Source organism: Toxorhynchites rutilus, chromosome 1 (genome assembly GCF_029784135.1).
Source record: "Toxorhynchites rutilus septentrionalis strain SRP chromosome 1, ASM2978413v1, whole genome shotgun sequence".
Taxonomy (NCBI): domain Eukaryota; kingdom Metazoa; phylum Arthropoda; class Insecta; order Diptera; family Culicidae; genus Toxorhynchites; species Toxorhynchites rutilus.
The window spans coordinates 192,969,117-192,993,719 of record NC_073744.1 but is presented as its reverse complement, the minus strand read 5'-3'; the positions used below and the strand labels follow the sequence as shown (position 1 = coordinate 192,993,719).

The 24,603-nt window shown below is 38.6% G+C and overlaps 1 protein-coding gene across 2 annotated transcripts in view; it reads left to right on the top strand.

The window, feature by feature from the left end:
* Positions 1-4,119: 4,119 nt before the first annotated feature.
* Positions 4,120-24,603, top strand: part of LOC129762419 (PAX-interacting protein 1-like) — a 61,650-nt gene continuing 41,166 nt past the window's right edge. Inside the window, exons 1-2 of one of the 2 annotated variants that reach the window (XM_055760653.1) lie at positions 4,120-4,268; positions 4,804-4,921. In XM_055760653.1, coding sequence (XP_055616628.1) covers positions 4,904-4,921 — 18 coding nt within the window. In that variant the 5' untranslated portion in view covers positions 4,120-4,268; positions 4,804-4,903. Of the gene's footprint in view, positions 4,304-4,803; positions 4,922-24,603 lie in introns of both variants that reach the window. The other variant, XM_055760654.1, reaches the window with a different exon arrangement.

The window sequence follows — 24,603 nt, the reverse complement described above, 5'->3', positions numbered from 1 at the left end:
CGTCGGAGTGCTCGAGTTGGCTTGCAAAGCTGCTCACGACAATCAGAAAACCCGCATCAAGAACAGAGCAGCTTCGGTTCGGCGCTCATCAAGGCAACAATTAGTTTCAGTGAGTGGCAAAGTGTTTCTCCGGCACGTCGCATCAAATGTAATTTACTGAACAACATGTCACAAGCTGGATGGGTAGAAATTTTCCAACTGTGAAAGCTGTGGCGAGTGGCAAACGCAATAGCTAAACAGGGAGGTTTAACGGAACAAGATGGGAATATCGAGTGATAACAAAAACACAACACCAAAGGTTCTTTTCAGAACCATCAACATATTCATGAAGAGTAAACAGTAAACTAATCCATTTTTAAGGTAGTTAGGTAGGTATTCACGTGGGAGAAGAAAATAAAACAATATATTTAAAATATATATTTAACAAAAGCTATCCCCTTTGTATAGTCCTACGTCACTCCGGTTATGTCCCCGACATTACCCACCCGTCTTTTTTTTTAAAGAAATCATACGTATAACACCTCGTCTACCCTTTGGAAGTTAGGCCTTTTTGAAACGTTTCCGGTGTATTGCTAACTTGGAAATCAGTGGAAAATATGTTCGCGAGCGTGAGAACGGTCGGGTCGTCATCCAGGCGGCGATCCGAGTCGACGCCGAAAATCCTAAAAACGAATACGAAAAACTAAACTTATAATGCAAATTATGCTTTTTTTCTGTGGGGCATTTATACTCATGATGTTTTCCCGCGCCACAATGTTTCTAGCGAATTTCAATAAATTACTGCTTTTACGATAATATCTCATTCTGAATAAAAAGATCTACTTTTCTCATTTTTTATCATCATAAAGGGTGTGTCACATCAAATTGCATCACGGAAAAAACGCTGTAGAAATTTAATTTTTAGGAATTATATCTTCAGCTTTCGCTTATAATCAGATAAGAGTGTATAGATCACGTTGGCCATGTTCACTGTCAATTTTTACTAAATTTGGAAAAATGTCGTCGAACGAAAAAGAGCGTCGTGAATTAATCCTGCGCACTCATTTCGAGAATCCGAAGTTGTCACATCGGGACATCGGTAAGATGCTGGGAATCGTCCAATCCACGGTCAGCAGAGTACTAAATCTGCTCTTGCGGAAAGCGGAGCGCCCCCTTCGTGATGACCGGCACGGTAAACGGGCAGGTTTACCTTAAGGAGTGCCTACAGAAGCGCTTAATACCACTATTGAAGCAGCACCAGGGCCCGACCATCTTCTGGCCGGATCTCGCTTCGTGCCACTATTCAAAGGACGTGTTGGAGTGGTACGAAATCAACGGGGTCACCTTCGTGCCAAAGGAAATGAACCCGCCCAACGCGCCGGAGCTTCGCCCAATAGAGAAATATTGGGCGATTATGAAGCAGGCCCTCCGGAAGAACCCAAAAGTTGTCACATCGGAGGCGGACTTCAAGAGAAAATGGATTTCTGTTCAAAAAAAAACTACAACCTGACGTTGTACAGAACCTTATGGACGGGGTAAAGAGGAAGGTGCGAGCATACGGGCTTGGGCTCGAAGTATGAATAAAAAGAAAATGCCAAAAGTTGTTTAATAGTTTTTATTTTACTGTCTAAAATTTTCAAAAGGATCGATCTACTGGGCGAATTTCTACAGCGTTTTTTCCGTGATGCAATTTGATGTGACACACCCTTTAATGTAAGTAATTGAAGAAAATAAAAGAAACAAAGTTTTTCGATTGTTTTGGGTGGTAGTTCCGAAAAAAATACGTGTCTAAAGCAAGATTTTCTGTGGTGAGACAATCCTCTGGTTCGAACAAAAATCAATTCCATAATTCCTACCACAATTTTTTTTCAAGATCCATTCATGTTGCATTGTATTCCACAAAAACGAGGACAAAATAAAAAATCGAAACATTTTCGATAAGCTTCCATCGTGAGACCCCTCGAATGTTTATGTTTTGAGTATTTTGACGTTTAAAAACGAACGGCTTGACTCCGGAACATTTGTACACGTGTTCGCACTTGGTGAAGTCGAGAAAAATGGTGAACGCAGTTATTTCAATAACGGTTCCTTTGTGCATCCGAAGATTGGTAGGTTCGAGATGTCGAGAAAGGCGAATCGCACCGGGCGGTTGCCAAGAAGTACGACTTCAGCATGGCAGCGGTAATTCTTAAAAAGCTGAAGATCGGTGGTGGGATCGCCCAGGCTGAGGAAGGAAATCTAGAACAGATACAAGAACAGACAAGAAGATCATCCAGGAAGAGCATCAGCTTTCGGTTTCGCATCGGACTATCGAAGCGCATGGTTTCAGCAGCAGGATGGCTTTGAAACGGCCTTTCGTTAGCAATGCGAACAAGGTTGAACGGGTCAAATTCGTCGAGGAGCACGTTGATAAGCTGCAGAAGTACTGGAAAACGGTACTGCGGACAGACGAATCTAAATTCGAACTTTTCAATCGAAAGAGAATCGGGTTAGTGAGTGGCGCAAGTCGGACGATGAGCTGCAGGAGCGTCACATCCAAGGGACGGTCAAACACGGAGGAGGCAACAAGATAGTGTTGCAGCACATTGAAGTGAGGTAAGGTGAAGATTAGAGGATGACGACATGACGACAGTGTAGTACAGCAATATCCTGCAGGAAAATCTCAAAGCCTCCCTCATCTAGATGAGCCTTGAAGAGCGCTTCGTTTTCCAGCAGGAAGTGGGAAGTACTGGCCGAAGCGCTTACCGAAGTCTAAAGGAGGTCATATCAATTATTGAAATGTTCTTGTTTGCCTTCAGTTATGTTTTTTTGAAGTTTTTCTGATCTGTGTTCTTTTTTGTCACTGTTTTTCTGGACTTCAATTTTTCTTCTATAAGGAAAACTCCGTTTCTCAGTGCAACATGAATAAAATTCAAAAAGAACATAATAAATAAATTTTTGAGAATGATTACCAATGATTTACTGTTTATTGAACGAAATGTACAAAAAATGAGTTAGCACATTATCTTGCCAATCACTGTAGATGCATGTGATAACAATCATCCTTAACAACATAACAAATAGCATCAATAAAAACACAATACCGTGGACAAATTGATAATAAGCTTGTTTACATGGTGCTTTAAAATTTTCCATTTGCACGTTGAGTGTTTCCAGCTAAGGATCGTGATGCACTTAATTCACTTTTTATTACTCTCATTCGAACTGTCTCAAAACGCTCGACCTTCACATGCTGCACTTTTACGAAGTGCCCTATGATCGGTTCTGAATGAGAGCTCAGCACACTTCCCAATTCATTTGCGAAAACCGTGCAAAAAAACCGTTGAATGGTTCCGATGCCCAACGTTTTTTTATTTGATGAAATGGCAAGGTGAGGAGTTCTTGGTGTGCAAAACTGCGTTCACCCAGACGGCCTCCGCCCAATTCACACCCATCATTGGGGCGCTTAGAACCCAAGCCGGATGCGCAGCTAAAGTTCAGCCCCGGCTGAGGAATGTTTTCCTTTCTTTATTTCAAGCTTTCAGGAATTCTTCTTGACAGCCGATTACCTTATTACCTGATGGACGCATTCGCTTTCACCTCAACCCAAATTCATCCGAGAACGAAATTTCATCCTTAACAACATAACAAATAGCAGAAGGGTTGTGAACAAGAAGCGATCGCAGAAGGTCGGTCTGTGTGATCTTACTTTCATCTAAATTGAAACAGTGTTGAAGCAGTTGACAACATTTTGGCAGTTTTGGGATCCTATTTGTCCGCTAAATCTCGAGCATCCATGACATCTACTATACCGCTCCGAGGACAGCGACGCGGTGTAGCTCGTAAGTCATATTTCTCGCCACAAACCGCGGTGCCAACTCTCGCTCTCAATTACACCCCAAGGAGGGCTACTAAGTATCCATTCACCCTCCCAAGAAAAACCCTCACCGAGAGCGGTGGTGCGGTGCTAGAGAGACAGCCAGCGAGCGGGAGAGACCTCCAGCCAAGAGACTTCAGCGCCTGCTGAAGCTGCTGCTGCTGCTCCGGCTACTGTTGCTGTGTGGCTGACTGCTCTGTGGGTCCGAAAGGTGAGAGGCGCTCACCTGGTGTGCGCAAGTAGTTTCTCGAAACCGCAAGGAGCGATGCGGCAGAAAAAAAAGGTTATAAAACACTGCGCAGGATAGGTCATTAGAGTCATTTTGCAAACGAACGTTCCCGGGTACGAAGCATAGCAGCAGGCCCGCAGCATAGTCAACTCCTCGAGAGTCGAACGCGTGTGGTTTTTTTTGTGCCTCCTCCCCCGAGTTGTGGTACGTTTGTGAGGATATTTTTTCCGTTCATTCTGGTTTGTGTTTAGATTTTGTGTCCGTGTGCGCAAGTGGCAGGATTAAACAATCGACAAGGATATTGGTCCCCTCTGAGACATGGATTATACAAAGTGCAGAGAAGTGACATATTGCAAACCAACGATAGAAAAGATGAAACAAATATAGTTAACCTGTGTTGCAATTACGTGGGTGTGGGCGTGAATGTGTATGTGTGTATGTGCACAGGGTGACACAGTACTCGATCGCGCTCGAACGAGGGGCACTGGAATTGGAAAATGACGTTTTTGCTTCCTCGCACACCACCTTTCGATGTCGATATCCCAGTGAAGGAAATCAGTGGATGATGATTTGAAAGATTGTAGTGATGAAGACAAATGTGATTCCCGGACATGAACAGTTCAAATGTTGCATTAATAATGCAAACTATTGAACTGATAAATTTAGCTTTTTCAAGTGATTTTTGTTTCCGAATCAGTGACAGTTTGATTAGATGTTCCTTTCTCTTCATTTCTCCTAGGCTTCGTAAAACGATTAGTGTGAATTTGTGGTGTCGAAAAAGAAGTATTCTGCTGCTAGGAATAGAAGCAGTCTTCAGTTGAATACTGGCGGATACAGAGATGCGCTTCCAGAAGACGGTAAGTTTAAGCAGAGAGATTTGACTCCCGTTTTATAATTAGCTGCTACATTCATTAGAAGATTAGTCTTCGCTTTTGTATTCTAGTGTTTAACCTAGTGTAATTTTTCTTAACGAAAAATCTCTGTTCCCGATCGGAAATTTACTCTGAAAGCTATCCAACTTGTTTCATTTTGAATTCGTACAATATTCAGGTACGGATAATACACATCGTGTACATTGCTCAGATTCATAACCCTCAGATACACAATATTTTTCCAACACAATACATGTCAGATGTCAAATTGATCCAAATGTTCAGAAAAAATGGTAATAGAAGTAGTTTTTCATAGACAATAACTGTTAACTTTTTCAAGCGAGCGCTTGCTTTTCAATGATTTTGGGATGAAACTTGACAAAAAATATGAATCATGTTTCACAGTGAATATATAATACCCATCTTTGCAACACGAGCATTGATTGTGCCTGAGAACTGTCAAAACAGTTTCAAAAAAGTGGCTATCGAAGGACAATACTTTCAAAAAGAGATTAGAACCATTTTTTCGCAGTAAATTCTCAAATTTTGAGAGAAAACGACTAAATTCAATTTTTATCCTGATGTCTAGATAGAATTTCTAGAAAAAATATACCAAATTCCACGTCTACTCTTAGGTGAAAACTTACAAAAAAAATCGCATGGTCTCTGATGTATCGAGTTCTAAGGAGCAGTATGTAGTTTGTTTTCGAAAGCACACACTTGGCTACAGTTAAACATTCAGGAAAGCATATTTTTCGTTTGCTCAATCGGATGTGAGGATGTGAAAAAGCAGCGAACTTATTAAATGATTCTGATCTCAACACGATCGCAAAATTAATCGCGAAGGTGTCTGCAATAAAGATCAATTGTTAGATTGAATCCATAAGGCAATTCCGATTCGATTTCCGAAACTTTTTTGACAATCTGATCAGTAGATGATATCGAAATTAAAGGATTCGATTATAAATTATTCGATAGTAAATTATTACATAATATAGGAAATACTAGAAGCCAAATATAATGGAGTATCATTTGTTTTGTACACGACGAAAATGATTTTTTAATTCTTGATAAGTTATCAAAAAATGAATTTCATATTCAAATAACTTTGATTGCCTTTTTCCTACATAGTTGAAATTATTTTTCTTGTACTTGTCTAATCAATATCAACTCCCGAGAAGTATAGTTTGTGATTGTGCCTAACTGGCAGCGGAATTTTAGTTTAATACTCTATATATATTATCAAATTCTAATTACCATGTTTTTATCTCAGAATCACTACCAGACTCCATCCAGTCTCAGAGATGCCAACCTTCCTGATATTTCTGGATTTCCCAGATTTCTTGGTACACTCCCTGATATCCTGACAAACACTCGATTTTCCCTGATTTTACTGTAATGATACTGATTTTTCCTGATTTTTGTAGTTTTTACTTCATTAAAATTAAAAATTATGCGTAATAAATACACTGGAAATGTTGGAATTGAGAACTGTCTCAACAGCTTACAGGAAATAAGCCATTCGGTCTGCACTTCTATAATGCTTAATCTTTGTTGGATTTTTATGTATCTATTCCGAAGCGATTCGTGTTGCCGGAGGGAACAATGTCAACATTTATTAAATCTTGAAGTTGGCGTGAAAGAAAAATACATTATCAGATTAGAAGTAGTTGCAAATCGTTATATTTTGAATTGAAATAATTATTCATTGTTTTTTTTTTAAATGTTGTCCTGACTTTTATTTTACCATTTGTCTACACGTTTCTTGATATTACCACAAAAGCTTGCCGTTATAATATAAAATCATTATCAAATACAGTTTTCTGTTCAATATTTTTCACAATTAAAAAAACCAGTTTGTCTGTTACGTAGAACACATACTCGATGCGGAAAAGTAAAATTTTATCCATAGTTCATAGTTCTTAGAGTGCACTTACTTGAAGTATCAAGTATGATTTTCGCTTCACAATGACAGAACATGAAGCTCAATGCCGTCAACGCTAATTCAATAAATGAACGTTCAAGATAGTGTTGCAAAATTTGTTCTCTCACTTCAAGGATGCCAGCTTGTCATACTTTGTCCCTACAAAGTTCTTTCAAGGAAAAAACTTCGGCTCTATAAACGACATAGAAAACCTTGAAAAACTTTGTTTTCGACGACAAAGCAAACATGATGATGAAATTTATATCCTGCGTGAAAACTGACGAATGATTGTGGAATAAAACTGTGAATATAAAATTAAAAGTTAAAAACAAAAAAGTTGCTATTGTTTTCCTTAAAAATGATCACGGACTTTCCGGACAATCCAATATTAATTATCCTGATTTTTCCTGGTTTTTATTTTCATTTATCCCGATTTTTGAAAATTTAAGTTGGCAACCCTGTCCAGTCTGGTTACATTTAACTTATGCAGACGTATGATATATTGATATTTTGAAGGATTTTTGTCCTATATTTGCTCCAAAACTAGACCCAGACATGTCTAAAATGTAAACAAATAGAAAAAAAGGGAACACGAACTGGACGATTTTTCACCATTAACTTTTCACTTTCCGTCTTACCCACTCTAGCAGTTATTCGTCTTACCCCACCAGCAATGAGGTACACATGAGGTGGAGTAGTAGGTAGAGTATATTTGGATTGGTAACCAAAATATGGTTTACCCCCAAAATTGATTTGTAGCTCATGTTTTGTCATCCCGATTTATTACATTAAATGAGCCTAAAAGTAACAGAAAAAGCCATGACTCTCAAATACTGGTAAGCATGTGTCTAATAAATACGGTACAGCAATATTAGATTAGTACGAGCGAGCGAGACAAGAGACTGTCCGCTTTCCGCATACTTTGCCACATACAAGGCCCAGATCAAGATTGATATAGCTCTCCTTTTTACTTTTAGAAAACACTTTCCAACTTCATTTTATAATCAGTTGCAATCTTATCACGCATTTACTCAACAGCATAATTAGCTATGTGGATAGCGTGGTCGTGTAAAACAGCCTTGCATTCTAGCCGGCCTCGGTTCGATCCCCGTTGACGTCGTTTGGCCTTTTTTTTTGGTGCAATTCCAAAAAAGATGAAAAAAAGAAAAAGAGAGAAATGTCTGTTTCCATACATACAATCATTTTAAAGCGTTGGGAGACAGATGATTTTATTTGCCCATTTGACGCTTCGGGACACGAAAAGGAATGGTTTCTGCCGAAAACGAAATGCTTTCTGGCACCGATAGTTTGCATTATTTGCATTCAATATGGAACGTATATGGAAGAAACACAAACAAAACTGACTGTTTCATTACGTTATGAGTCAAATTGTTCATGAAATCTTGTAACTGATTGTTTTTTAAATAGATGACAATTGTATTGTGATTTATTCTCACCATTTAGGGAATGAAAAAGTACAGAGAACAGTCGTTTTCTCAGTCGACAGAAACAACAGTATTTTCAATGAAATGTTGCTCAATTGTAAACTATTTCCTCAAATCACTTACACCGATACTGTGAGCCTGGAAAATATCGTCATATTATGTTAAATCTCATTGGAATAACCGTCTTAAAGGCATCCGTGATCGAGATATTCGAAATTTAATTTTAGTACAATTGAAAAACTTTTGAAAAGAGCGCATCAGACACTATTCACGTTCCTCAAACAACATCAATGGGTCTTTCGAAATGTGTGATTACTCTATCACTACTCTCTTTTTGTAATAGTAAGGCTATTTGATGAACAGTTCATAAGACATAGCGTAAAATTGTTCAAACAACAATTGTTGTATCTTCCTTTTGTTCAAATTTTTGCTCCTGTATTAGATAACAGTTTTAATGTTTGTTAGTTTGGAGACCAATGTTTTTCCTCTTTGGCCTTCATTGCATATTGAATTGACTCCCCCAAAACGAATTCGTCTCTCTCTCTCTCTTGTATCACGTATACATGTATCGATGTTTGAGTTCAACGTGCTTCGACTTATCTACAGGTGAGTTATTTTTTTTGTGTCGTACACAAAAATTACTCACACAGTGTTGTGTTCAGAAACACTGACAAATTTGTAATTTTTTTTATATAAACCCGTTTTTCTGAATGTTTTTTTTTCACAAAACTGAACTCGGAGACAGAGTGAATTAAAATTTTGTTTAGAATTTCTCCCAAACTGCACGCTATTTACTAATAATAACGCATACCTAATAACTATCTAAGTTCGTTGGTTTGAGTTTATGCTGGATAGACAATAAACCGTCCATTAATGATGTAAGTACTTTTTTTGCATAAGAAATCAAGTTTTCGTTTCACGTCATATGGACGTTAAAATAAGATTATGCACCCGCGTAGCAAGATTCATGTCAGGGGAAAGAAGAGGTGTGTATTGAAGTCAGTTGAAGAGGCAGATTTGTATTCATTAGTCACTTCAATGAGTATGGACTACAACAGTTCCTCAGTTATCGTCGCTCTCAACGCTAGTCAATTCATTTGCTAGTCAACTTATATTCTGGTGACGGCGAATGCCGGACTAGTCCTAGTCGAAGCGAAGCTACAAAGAGGAGAGTCGATCTTCATTATTCATCTTCGAAGATTTCGGGCCCTGGTGGAGAAGAAACAATCAAAAGTGCGCCCGGTGGATTTCTGTGCGATGTCGAGAGCTGTGCCAACAGTTCATGGTCGACATCGGCCTGAAATTCCTACGACACCATCAACAAAATGGCGTAAGGAGAAATACATTCAATTGCGAGACGCTATCATGGGTAACGCTGACACAGCCTTGAGAGTGACATTCTAAAAATGCAATGCATTGTCATGACAATACAGAATGTATTCGGGAAAATGATGATGGATTTTCTGATGAAAGAAATACGCCTTTGAAACATAAATCATAAATCAAAATTATCTCTACTGTATCAAATATGTGTTCTATGTAAAAGAGCAACACATAGGGGGAATGCCGGTGAGGAATAGTGTTGAACGAAAATTGTGTCTGATAACGAATTTATATTTTAGATAAAGTTAAGGTTTTGATAGAAATATAAAAAACATCGAGTAATAAATTTCATTCAAATTTTATTAAACGGGACCCAAAAAACGGCAAGCGCCTAGTTATCACCAACGAGACAGTAGTTCTACGAAATTAAAATAAAAGTTATTTAGACAATTTTTGTGAGCAAAATACCAGACCGCACATGAAATAATAGCCTGCAAACCTGGAAAGAATCAATCGCTTCTTTGTGATAAAATTATCTATTGTTGTGGCAATCGTATTGAACAAGCAGGTTTCACAGGTTGGATAACAATAATGTAATGAAACTTTGTACATCTATGATAAAGCCATCAAGTTTGAACGTTTGATACCAGATACCAATGATACCAGTTAGTAAGTTTGAACTTACTAACTGGTATCATTGTAAATTAGAAAGCTTAACATTTTGACGTAGGACTACGTCTTTCATTTCTATACCGGGGTGTAAAATCAATGTTTCGAAAACGAAAGCGTTACGCCGGAGACCGAGATTTTGAGTGTTAATAGCTCCTAAACAACTGAACGAAATGGTATGATAAACACTTCATTCGAAAGATAAAATGTCTACGCGTTCTATACTTGTTACTTTCTGATCCAAAAACTTGTTTCAATAGTCTTAAATTTGCTTTCAAAATAGGCTATTGAAATCAACAATCGGTATATAAGCGAGCGCCGCTCGGAAATCCACTCAGTTCTAATTGAACAGCGATTGGAGCATGTTGTCGCTGTTGTGGTGAAGCTCTTCATTTATCATGAAAGCGCGGATGAACGGTGTCACCAAGAGCCTGTTTGTGCACCTTAGGCCTGAAGGGAATCCATCAGGAGGAGAGTGATGCTACAAACGGTTCCCCGGGAAGATCTCGAAGCAGCCGCTACACACACACACACACATACACGCACGGAATTCTTTCCGTTTGGATCGAGAAAGATCCGGAAAATAATCTGCCAGTTCCTCTAGGAATTTAAAAATACATTCATGTGAAAGAGTTTATTTGAATGTTTTCTATCCATGTAACACTGTGACCAAATATGTTTCAATCAAATGCTATTAACAGATGGTTATCGAGTTAGCATTAACCACTGGTGGGCTTCCAGTATCGAGGAAAATGTGGAAATATCTAATCGTTACTGAAAATAATCTGCCAGTTCCTCTGGGAATTTAAAATTACATTCATATGAAAGAGTTTATTTTAATGTTTTCTATCCATGTAACACTGTGACCAAATACATTAGGTTTTGTGATTTTTCAATCAATCGCAATCAACAGGATAGCTTCTGAAGATTATTCTTCCCCATCAGTAGGATATTTCCGTATCCAATATTGGATGCATAAAACCTTGTGCCTCCAACGTAACGCTCTCGTTTTCGAAGTTCTCCAAATATTCATTCATTCAGAATGAATTCAGATTCAACTTCATACAAATGATCTCTAAATCAACGATAGTCCTACGTCACCCTTGCGGTTATACCATAGACATAACCCACTTCCTGTTTTTTCGAAGCTTTCTAATCTAAAACGATACTTTTGAGTCATCTAGTAAGATTAAAAAAGAGATTGACATTCATTCTCGGATTGTAGAACATCATTTCGTATGCGGTCCAGTTTTATTCTTTTTCAAACGTTCATCTAAATACGTTCCATTTGCTGCAATAATATCAAGTGGTCAGATGGTTCAAATGTCACAATGTTTTTTTTATAAAAGATAGCTATCGAGATCTTCAACAGAATTCAGAAGAATGCCGTTCTCACCTTGGTTCGGCAATGGCTTAGAATGACTTGTACTTAAATCAATACTTCTGTTAACTTTAGTGATACAATTGGAATTACCTGCTTGCATTAAACCTAACTCATTATTCGCTAAGTTGAATTCAAATTCAATTCTTTATGCTATTCAAAGCTATTGTTTAGATGCCTATTTGAAATTGACAGTACATTACTAATACACGAACCTATTCAGGAGTTTTTTTTGACGTAGGACTACGTCTTTCATTTCTGTACCGGGGTATAAGTTCAAAGTTTCGAAACTGAGAGAGTGACGCTGGACTGCAAGGTTTTGAATGTTAATACATCTTTACCGGCTGAATGGAGTGACATAACAATCACTTCATCCGAAAGATAAAATGTCAACGAATTATATGATTGTCACTTATTGGTCTAAAAAATCGTTTCAATAGCTTTAAAATTGCTTTGAAAGCAAGCTATTGAAATCATAACAATCTAGCTCATTGATTATGATTGGTGATCGCAATGTGTTCCCGAACACGGACGCAAAATCTAGGTACCTGGAGAAACCGTCATAGCGAATACATGCAAGCTATGATTTCTTTTGCTCGCTTGCATCAGTGTTTGGGAAACCATAGCGGACACACGGACACACAGGGCGTGAGTTCTTTTACTCGCATCAGTTTCTGTTCTGCTTTCGCATGGAACAGTCATGAAAAATTGTTTGCGTGTGAATGCGTCCGAGCGAAGGAATATTCGCACCCATTTACGCGTTCTCCTTGGTGTTCCCAGGATGCAATCCAATTCGCGTTGACGGTGGAATGGTGTCGACATCTGGATACGACATTAGTTTGTATGAGGCCAACTCTTCTCTATCAGATTTGTCGGCCCTAAGGCAGTTCTAAATTGCTAAAAATCTGCTTTCGCCTGGAACAGTCGTGAAAAATTGTTTGTGTGTGAATACGTCCGAGCGAAAGAATATTCGCACCCATTTACGCATTCGAATTGGTGTTCCCGTGATGCGCATGGAGTGATCATGAAAAATCTCGTGTTATTCTCACGAAAACAAAAATGAATCATGTATCAAACATCTTCAGTTGCTTTTACAAGGTCACTCAAATTTCATCGGTTCGTTTCGGGACCACCAACAAGTTAGAAAGAGTCGAATTTTATGTTAATCACAATGTTAATCACTTATATATGTTAATCATATATACTACTTATACCATATATACTCATCCACCCACGCACTAACAAGAAAAACTTTCAGCAATCTTTCAAAATATTCATTCATTCATGCATTAGGAATTGATTCAGATGCAATTTCAAATAAATGATTACCGAGCCAACGGTAGTCCTACGTCTACCTTGCGGTTATATCACAGGTATAATCCACTTCTTGTTTTTTTTATTCAGTGTTGAAGTATTACATTCGAATGTGAATTCTTGTCGCTAGGATTGTTTATAGTGACAACTGTAAACTGAAAACTGTTATGAAAAAATATGGTTCTGAAAATTTTCGTTTGCGAATAAATGTAAAGATTTGAACGAAATTGAAGCAACTTTTTTGCTACCATGGTTTTCCTTTTTTTTTATTCTGTCAAAATTTGAGAAGATACAATTAAATTTTTGAAATCGTTCCAGATGTGAGGTGTTTTCATTTAGAAACTTCAACTACATCCATCATATCTATATAGGGAAACTGGGGGCATAGTGGTCACCCTAAGGAATACGCCATATACCGCTTCAGTCCCCGTTTCTCGAAGAATATTGTGGCTCAACTTTTTCTACTTCAAGATAACAAATGGTTTTACTATGAAAATTCAAAATAGTACATTTTTTGTCAATAGAAAAAAAGTTGAAAAATCGAACATTTTTGGGGCTAATGCTAATGCGTTGGGGCTAATGAGCTAATGCGTAATTATTTTTTTCACCAAGTGGGGGAAAATTGGTCACTCGTACATATCATGCTAAATGGGATATATTTATGCGTTTTTTGTCCAAATTTGTTCAAATTGTTATTGAAGTAGTAGGTACATGTATTAAATAAACTCGTACATATCATGCTAAATGGGATATATTTATGCGTTTTTTGTCCAAATTTGTTCAAATCGTTATTGAAGTAGTAGGTACATGTATTAAATAAACTTGGCCTATTCATCTAGAGTCGTAATTAATTTTTTTCATTCAAAACGTAGTAAGAAACACATAGCGTTTCGCATAATTAGGCTTGGTTCAGTTGATGTGGTATATTAGAAACCCCCTCCCCTCTGGAAAGGAGGACTTGCATACAAATGAAACACATATTTCTGCATATCTCGAGAGCTATTCAAGCAAATGGACACAAATTTGGCATTCGTAGCATACAAGCTATCATAAATTCCGTTCCTCATCAAAAACAATTCGACCCCAAGCGAAATTCCACATGGCGACCACCCAGAGTATATCACATGGCGACCGTGATAAAGCGACCGAGAAGTGATAAAGCAAATGGAACCGAAATCGGAATGTAAGGATTTTAGAGCACAAGAAATGTTTATATGATGGGTTGACCCCCCCCCCTTCCTCCTCTGGAGGGGGGGGGGGGGGTGAGGCGGGTACATAAATGAAGCAAATATTTCAACCCAACATGACAATCGGAAATTTTCGGAAATCTGTAAAGGAACATGGGAATATTCGGAACATCGGATTCCCATGTGTTCTACAACTACATCGTGATGAGCGTCGTTGGTACATTTGATGTTTGTGCTAACGAAATTGATCATTGTTCCAAAGTGGAGATGGATTTCCATTTGAAAAAACGCACTCCTATATCTTCTATCGCAAAATGTGTTGATAAGCGCAAAAAGCGCAATCGTTCGTCGATTTGAGCTGTTTGTATTTTCTTTTTCTGTATCAAACATGTATACTCTGTAACAGAGAAACATGTCATTTGCAGGTGATTAAAGAATCTTGAACGATGATTGTGTCTGGATTTTTTTATTATTATGACGAGTTTTGGTAGAAGTTTGGAAGAAGGAAATTTAGAGTAAAAGGAAACGGTAAAGGGTCAAAGGGTAATGAAGCTATGAATACGAACGAACGAATGAATACGAACGTTCGCTTAGTGAGAAAATGTGAATGTTGGAAGGTATTGCTAGCATAAAATCCATTTTGGACGAGACGTAGTCTGCCGGGTCAGCTAGTAATATATATAAAATACAGAAAGAAAGTTGTTTGAATGAAGTGATTTGTTGTTACAATATACTTTTCATAAACATCCAGAAACGAACGAAATCGATGAAGATGAAATTTTCACTGGAAGCTTCCCATTAAGACTTGCTAATTGAACCGGAGCGAAAAGCCGGACATAGAGCAAGCCACACGCACTGATCAACATTGTAGAACACAGGGACCTTGGCCAGGCGTGGGCGGAGCAACGAACAAAGGGCAATTTGTTCCAATTTCCGAAGTAAACAACATCAACAGGAATATTGCAGTCTGTAATTTCCACTACCCATTCCGGCTACGGCTGCATACCGCACACAGTTTGACCAGAGGGGCAGGCACTGGTGACAAGAACGAGTTGGAGTCATTTCTTGGATGCTGTTTTCTTGTTGTTGAATGATTTTTTCTTCCTCCTCCTCTGTCTCTGCTCTGAGAGGTTGAGTCTGATTCAGCGCCGTAAGACATACGGGTACTTTTTGTGGTGCTCTTAACACAAGTGGCTGCTGCAATGTAAGAAATTCCAGCCGCTGTTTTGTTTTCCGTAGGCTAGTGTAGTGTTCTCTATCGGGTTGATATTGTTATTGTGGGTGTACCCACCCCCAGTGGCTCTGTGTGTGTGTGTGTGTGTGTGTGTGAGAGACAAAGAAGACTGGTTTCGCGGTTTGATTCAGCTAATGGGGGACCTCGACTGACCTAGAAGCTAAGTTCGCAAAACTCAATCTCCGTCTCGGAACGGTCCAGGAGGTTCCACGCCACGGTTGTACAACTGTTGGCTGTAGAAAACGAAAGCGTCTGCACTGCGGAATACAGCATGGCAGCAATATGTGTGTATGAATTTATTACTGGTTTGCATTGCTGTTGCCGTAATAATAATGGGATGGAGAAAAATGTTGCTTTAATGAAAACAGCTTACACGACCTACAGAAGGTTGGAACCGGGGAGCCGTTCGGTGGAGCGACGAGAAACAAGTCCAGATCATGACGTATCGGATCGGTTACGGGGGATGAAACCACCGAACAGGGAGTCACAGGGTGAAGGAAGGGGGAAAACCAGCGCGGTTATGTCAGTTTTCCAAGTCTAATGATCAAAAGCAATACTGCTGCTGCAGCTTCGAGAGGGGGCAAAGCTCAGTCTTCATCATTATGAGTGGAGGATTTTGCACTGACTTCGTGTGTGCCAAATGCCAGCCGGTCGAAGCTTTGCTTGAATCAATGAATGGCAATCTTTCCCACACATAAACACCTTCGATCGCTGATGTCTGTTTTCGGTATGAATTTTCCGCCATTCCGCCTTCGACCACGAGCACCGGAATAAAATTACGACCGAAACTACCGCAAAAGTGTGTTGATTGTTTTGAGCCAGTCGAATGGGTTTGATTTGTGGGCATGATGTAAGGAGAAAATCGCATTATCCAACAAACGGAATGTTTAACGTCATTTCCGGTTGATTGTCTTGGGGGTAAAATTCCACTCCGCGTGATGAATCCAATGTGTTGCGCCACTGGCAGTGGCATTGTTGATGGCGATGGAGCTCAAACTGCATTTGCAGGCTCATTAATAAAAATCGACCGAATAAAAAACCAACCCCATCGTTTAGTCACGGCAGTCTCATCCCCTCGAGACAAAATAAAGCAGCGAGCAGACTAATTACAACCTGCTGCTTAGCCGATCTTGACCGACAAAACGGCGAACAAAAAAAGACCCTAACACCCCGTTTAAGCGCCTCTGGCCAGTGTCGGCATTGAGCCCAAAACATATTGGAAACAAAAACAAACTAACCGGATTGCTTCTTTTTTTTTTGGTTGGCTTTTGCCGCCCCGTGAGAATGCGTGCGAAAGTGGTCTCCAATAATGTGTCAAAATCATTTGCGCCGGAGGCGGAATTAGTTTAGGTTCCCCCCGAACAAAGCATCAGTTTTAACGTCGGTCCATAAAAAAAAATACGATCATCCATCATCCGGCAGTAGGGATGACCAAGAGCCATGTTGTTTTGTGGGGGTTAATATGCGCCCTCGCATCTCGAGGCAGTGATACGAAGAAGGATATCACGGCAACACACCTCAAACTGACTGACTGACTGATTGGCAATGATTGATTCGATTATGATTGATACCCATTCCGAAAGTCTGCGACTTTCGGCCACAATATTTCCAATACAAGTCAATAAAACAGTTTCGTTGAAGGCGAACAATCAACAGTTAGGGTTACACCCAACAACTTATAGTGAAAACGTTACGAAACTGGATCCAGCGCTTTGTGGCATTAAGGTCAAGATTAACACCTCACACGGCTCGCGGGTGATTCGGGTTCGAGCATCGCAAAGCGATTTTTCACAACAGCTTTTTATTCACTCTGAAAGTCATTTTTCTTTTGTCCGGAAAATATATATATATTGAAGGCATCTGTAAGGATTTCTCCCTTACAATATAGTTCTGCGGTTTTGCCGCCATTCATCTTCTGGCGCGGAGAGGATGGAGGGTCTGACCGGAAAATATGAATAATGATGCAAACTAGTGAATCAATTTGTCGGCTCTTAATCAGTGGTACACAATGGGCTACTCCTTGTGGGAATTAAGTGGTTCTTGTTCTTGTGGAAACATGTGGAAAAGAGACTTATGAGACTTCAAATATATCAGAGATCATTAATTTTATGCATAACAAGCCTTCGCAGAGATTTGTTCGACCAAAGGACATGCAAAACAGATGTGGTTTCTGCGCAGATCTCCGCGAAAAATTCGGTGGAAGTAATGCTAAGATGCACGTAGAAATGGGGCACTTCATTTTGGCGATGGTGACGCTTCCAGTGGTCGAGTATGCAAGCTTTTGACAGCGTTTTGGTGTTTGTAAACAGTTCTGCCCAGTTCATCAGCGTTTACTCGGGAGCTGACGAAACTGTTGAATTATCCTACACCCAAAATTAATTTTTAGCACATGTTTTGACATCCTACCCTCCCATACTAATACCACATTTGTATAATATACTAGCTGAACCGGCGAACTCCGTCCCGCCAATTTTGATATGAATTCTTTAGAACAAATTTCTAATTTTTTTCTCATCATAACATTGTTCTACGTTCAAAACTCAGGGTCCTCATTGACCATCTTTGTGTTGTTAAAGAATAACTATGTCCACGCAACAATCATCAGCAATGGAGATCGATCCACGGTCGAAACAAGATCGATTCATCCATACAACTGCTCTGCTCTGCAAGAAACATCGGGCTGCTGTTCTATAAATAACTCAACAATGATCAACAATTGTCTCCGCTGTCCGGGTCTAACTGGATAATGGAAGAACAGATAGAAAACTCTTACGCCTAATAGCTACTGTGTGAATGTGTACCATATGCAATGATATAGAAGGGAATACTCTAACGCCGAAAATGGCAACTGTGTAATGTGCTAATTATTATAGATATGATAAACATGTGACATGTACACAATTAAAAAAAATTCGGCTCTGTTACAGCTGAAATGCTAATGAGCCTGAAATAAACAAAAGGGATAAAAAAATAAAAAAAAATAACATTGTTCTATGGGCAGAATACAACAAATACAACAAAATGAAGACGGCTCAAAAGAGACCTTTCCTTCTTCGGATTTTGCGATTAGCAACACATTTGGCCTTCCTTTTTTATTTATATAGAAGATAGGAATGCGTTATTCCGCCTGAAAATCCATTTCTACCTTTAAACAAAGATCAATTTCGCTAGCGCAAACATCGAATGGACTAACAACGCTTATCATGATGTAATTTTCGAACATATGAGTGAAATGATATTTCATATAATAACAACCTTTATACAATGAATAAACTTGACATTGCAAAAAAAAAGTATTCAATTTACCGATTTTTCCGAACTTCCTTCAGAGTTCTCCGCAAATTTTCCGGTTTTCCATCCGCTATGTTGATCTTCGGGCTTTGCGCTTAGCCACACATTTGGCCTTCCATTTTTTTTATCCCATTTATTTATTTATTAGGCTCATTAGCATTTTAGCTGTAACAGAGCCGGGTTTTTAATCGTGTACATGTACATGTGTTTATGTTTCTATAAATTGTATATTACATTGTAGTTAGTAGTAGCCATTTAGGCGTTAAGTTTTCTGTTTCATTTCATTATGGTAAATTACACAGTAGTAGCCATTTAGGCGTAAGGGTATTCTTTCTGTTCTTCCATTGTTCAGCAGACCGGACAGCGGAGACAGTTGATATTGATCATTGTTGGGTTATTTATAGATCAGCAGCCCGATGTGTCTTGCAGAGCAGAGCAATTGTATGGATGAATCGATCTTATTTTGACCGTGGATCGTTCTCCATCGCTGATGATTGTTGCGTGGACGTAGTTATTCTATAATAACACAAAGATGGTCAATTGAGGACCCTGAGTTTGAACTCACGATCGATCGCTTGGTAAGCGAACGCGTAACCAAGTGGCTACGAAGACCCCCTTTCCTTCCATTTTTATTTATATAGATATAGAAGATAGAAGATATAGGAGTGCGTTATTTCACCTGAAAACTCATTTCCACTTTCAAACAAAGATCAATTTCAATAGCGCGAACATCGAATGGACTAACAACGCTTATCATGGTGTGATTTTACAATATATGAGAAATCATTTTTCCGATTTTTCCTACCTTCCTTCAGAGTTTTCCGACAATTTTCAGATTTTCCTCTCCATAACATTGATTTACAGGCAGAAACAAATACATTAGAACGAAGATAGCTCAAATCGGTCGGTTCCTTCTTTGGATTTCGTGCTTAGCAACACATTTGGCCTTACATTTTTATTTATCTCATATATAAAATTCTCGTGTCACGATGTTCGTGGTCAAACTCCTCCGAAACGGCTCGACCGATTTTAATGATATTATACTCAAAAAACTTAGTAGGCATGAGAATAGGTCGTAAACTATATATGATACCGCTAGGATACCTATTACTTTATATTTGATACCGATTAGGGTGGTCCCATGCAAATAACATTGTTTTCGTATTTTTTTTGCATAAATTTGGCTTGAGAAAAAACTTATAACCATATATAATCAATTTTTACTCTCATCTCCTTTTTTTTATCGCGATATATGTATTTTTATATAAACGATACCAAATAATTGATTCGTCGTTCGTTTTTTAAACAGGACGAATTCATTTACGTTGTTTGATGGCACTTCGTCCTCTTCATCGAATTTCACCCTACACATACGCTAGTAACCTCAATTCGACTAAAACTAGGAATATCGCCGGCGAGCTGGAAGCCTTTTTGGATGAGCACAATGAATTATTGAAATTATTCTAATCACACCCATGCTCGGAAAGGATCCGCTACTAAATTATAGGAGGTTGTGTCCAAGATACGACCGCATTGTTGACATAGAACTACGCTGTTATTTTATATAAGTCGCTTGTTTATACCTTCGGATATTATTCTATAATGCTGTGAAATTTTCTAAACAACTGCTTAGTAGAATAATCTTTGAAATGGTTTTTCATTGTAGAATCAGTTGACGATAATTGATTGATGATTCATTCTTGCCCTCGCAAAACAATAAACTAGCTGATCGTATGTCGCAATTTATTCCATGTCAATGCATTGAAAATTTACCTCGAACGCTATTCCGGTGGCCTTTTTCGCAATTGACATAGACTCGGCTACAGTCGATTATATACATGTTACTCCAGCACCATTATTCCACATCTCATAACTACATCAATATAGCTTTGGCACCGAATGGAAACAACAACAATGACAACACTTGCAAGTATCAAATATAATGCTACAAGTTATTTAGTATTGCCTCAAAGCAATCGCTTCTCTAGGCATCGTTCGTACAACATGAACCAAGCGCCAAACAAGCGTTCGCCATAGCATGCATACAGAACCATACATTGGTTGCATGAAGCTACTAGGAATACAAATACTTCTCATCATTGAGCGCTATTCTCAAAAGAAACGCTTTTGTTAATATTACTGGCTTCAAAAAAAGTTGCATTACTTTCTCATGCTCGAGAGAAGCGCAGCTGTCACCCTTAGTGGAGGAATTTTTGCTACTGGTAAGCGAAACCTAATCACATACAAAACTCCAGAACGACATTTATTTTCTTGGTGACTAAACAAGCGAAATAAACTCTATTTGTTAATATCAACAAACTCGAAAACAGTAGCAATGCTTCATTATGATCAATGTTAGCGCAAATGCAATCCTAGTTGAAGGCATTTTTGCGACTGGCACGCCAACCTAAATAACTTATAACATTCCAGTAAGACATTCAAGATGCTTGGTATTCCCCAAATATTTTTTTGGAGCATAACCTTAACGCCTGCTTCGCCATAACGTCAGTTGAATGCATTGGTGCATTCTCAAAGGCACCAAAGAAGCCGTTTACATTTTCAACCGACGCGCCGAAATCGCCTATTTTGCTGTTGTTCGATGCGGTGTCATACTCGCGAAGGCTCGGTTCAGTGCGAGCGCTTTTCACTACACCAACATCGCGTGCATCATTAGATGACGCTTGCCTCGAAATTTCATTGCCCCTGGCAATGCGTTTGTTTTTTGCAGGGCTCGAGCCTGCCTTCCTCTTCTTCTTGCCCATCACACACTACGCGAAGCGTTCAATGTACGACGCGGGAAGAAAAACACATGATACGAATAACGAATAACGAACAGAAAAAGCAAACGACGATATCCAAGTTGGATTACCACTGGTGGGGTCAATCTTAGATCGAAGCGCAGCGAAAGCAAAGTGAACTGGATTGCTCAACAGTCCGATACCGAATGAAAATTTGCCTCAGCGAGATCCACTGTTTATACTCAAGGCAAATATTCCCCTTCATTCTTCTACTTTTTCACGGCGACTTCAAATCCTACGATTTCCCCTTCATTGTTCGTCGATAAGTTGCTCGTTATTGACAGGTCTGTTCGGGAAAGCACACAAATGGACAGAACAAATGTATGGAAAAATGAAAACGCCTAATGTTTTCATGAATTTTAACCATTTACAAACCAGGGGATTCCAATGTATAGCATATTAAACAAATCTTAGGGAATTTCCGATTCTTTTAGTATGTAAAACGCTAAATTCCGTTCGTGGCAAAAATAGTTATTAACGTTAACTTTATTTCATAAAAACGTGACCTGTTTTCTGATTTGGCACCCTTAATGAAAGACGTAGTTCTACGTCAGTAACAGTCACGCTATTGTCGTCAATCCTGATAAAAAACCGATTGAAGAGCACGTGAGTAGATCCAATGCGCCACAGTTACTTTAATTATTAGGAACATCATCACTCATTTTGAATTAATATTTTAATATTATGTGGTTGGAGGAGACGAAACAAACAAAAGAATGCCCTCGATGGGTTCTTATGTGTGTCGTTTGATGAATTGGCGCAGTGAGGACAACGTCATTCTAGGATGTCTTGAGCTGTGTCAATAATCCATGGTCAACATATTCGCAAAGGCAGAGAGCGAACGACTGCGATTCCTATGAGACAATCAACAGAAGCGGTTCGAGGAATGATAGCGAGACGCTATCATGAGCAACACCTACACAGCCTTTGTTCAAACGACATCACGTGTGTTCAAACTAAAAAATGCAGTCTTTAATGGGTTCTATTACAAAATTATACGTATTTCGTCCAACATGTTGCTGGATGTATACAAGATTTATAGAAAAATCGTTAAGTTCGGTCTGTTTTCTAAGTATTTAAACAACATCGAGCAATGATTTTCATCCAAATTTAAGCAATTTAAAATTATTTTCGTGTCTGCTAATCTGATACAGATTAAATTGCACCACGAATACGGATTACTTATTTTGAAGTTTATTTTGCGCCGAGGCAAGGTTGCTACATTTCATAGCACGAATGATCAGATTTCTGAATGCAAAAGACGAATCCTGAGATCCGATCGATCCGGTACATTTCTCTGTACATCATAGATCTCATCTCCATCTCCACATCACACTCAGGTTCGGGAAGTTCCCACGGTCCAATGCAATACACGGTCAAATCTTCACGTATCTGCTCGATATCCGCGTGGAATCTATCTTTCATCGATCATAATCAATTAATTTTATAGATCGTTGAAACATTTGAACACACATGTATTGCAATACATGTATGTACATGTATTGCAATACATTAGTTATTTTTTATTCAACAGTCAAAATATTCACTAGAAGTAATTTATATGGCAGAACAACGTTTGCCGGGTCAGCTAGTATATTATAACATATACCATTGGACGGAAAATTTATCCAGCATTTTTTTCGCCTGAAACATCAACAGTGGAAATAATAAAACAATTGAGTAATTTTACAAATAAAAGAGTATGTTTTGCGAGCGGATGCGTAGATAAATCATGTACTATGCATTCTTTCTTTCAACTTCGTTCCCATGAATGGTGTATGCAACACAACATTGTGTGCAATAATTCGTTCTATCAAACAAATTAGCAAGACCTTTTTCGAATGTAAACAAGTAATCAGATGCAAGATTTCATGCATCACTCAAATTTCATGTAAGATTTCATCAAAGCAACGAGGAAAGTGTCACCCATACAGTGATCGTTCGTCAATTGGGCTCAATTCAATTGGTCAATTGGGTTAATAGGATCAACACAATTATCGAATTTTACTCGCTAACTGGACTACAAAACAACAAAAGCAAATCGAATTCAAATTGTAGATGACATCTTTTATAGATACATAACTGCTTTGTAGCCCAGTAAACATACGCTCTGTTATAGATAAGTCCAGTTGCAGATAGTCCAGTTAGCGAATGACTTCTGTATATGACGGGGTGACGAACATCTTGAGCGAGTGTCTTCCGGGCAACATGGGCAATTGTATAACGAGAAATGATACCTATACTAGGAGGATGGCAGCGATTATCGTGCATTACATCGTTACATCGCATCACAAAAATAAAATATTAATAATGTTCATGACTCCTATTTATAATTCTCAATGAGTCAATTCTTCTATGATAGATTGAGCAGTAGAACCAATACGACTTGATTGTGATAGTTTGCAAACAAACATTATTTCACCGAAAAAGCTACTGCTCCCAAAAGCAACATCATGATTTCATTTGTATTTTACCTCAAAATATCACGAAATCGTAAGTATTTTTAACTTGTTTTCTGTTTCTTCCTCATAAATTTCATATTCAATGTGTTCAATGACGATATATTTTTTTTTTGTTTGCTGATCCACATATACTTCCTTTACCATTCCACCCTGTTATATGAGGGGCTTAGAATGAAAGAAGTGTAAGTGATTTGATCGATTTCTCTACATCGACTCTCTCTTTTGGTCATAACTTAGCTGCAAATACATTCCCAGCTGTATTTGACAATGTGGAAGATAGGTCAGAAGCTCATCTATCAGATTCTATAGCAAACTTAAATTGGAACGTTTTTGCAGTTGAGTTATTTACTATATAAAAGACGGGTGGGTAATGTCGGGGACATAACCGGAGTGACGTAGGACTATACAAAGGGGACAGCTTTTGTTAAATATATATTTTAAATATATTGTTTTATTTTCTTCTCCTACGTGAATAGCTACCTATCTACCTGAAAAACGGATTAGTTTACTGTTTACTCTTTATGAACATGTTGGTGGTTCTGAAAAGAACCTTTGGCGTTCTGTTTTTGCGTTTTTTTTATGAAGGCTCACCAACTAGCCCCGTACATGGAATACATCTTTACATTGTCTTTGATCCCC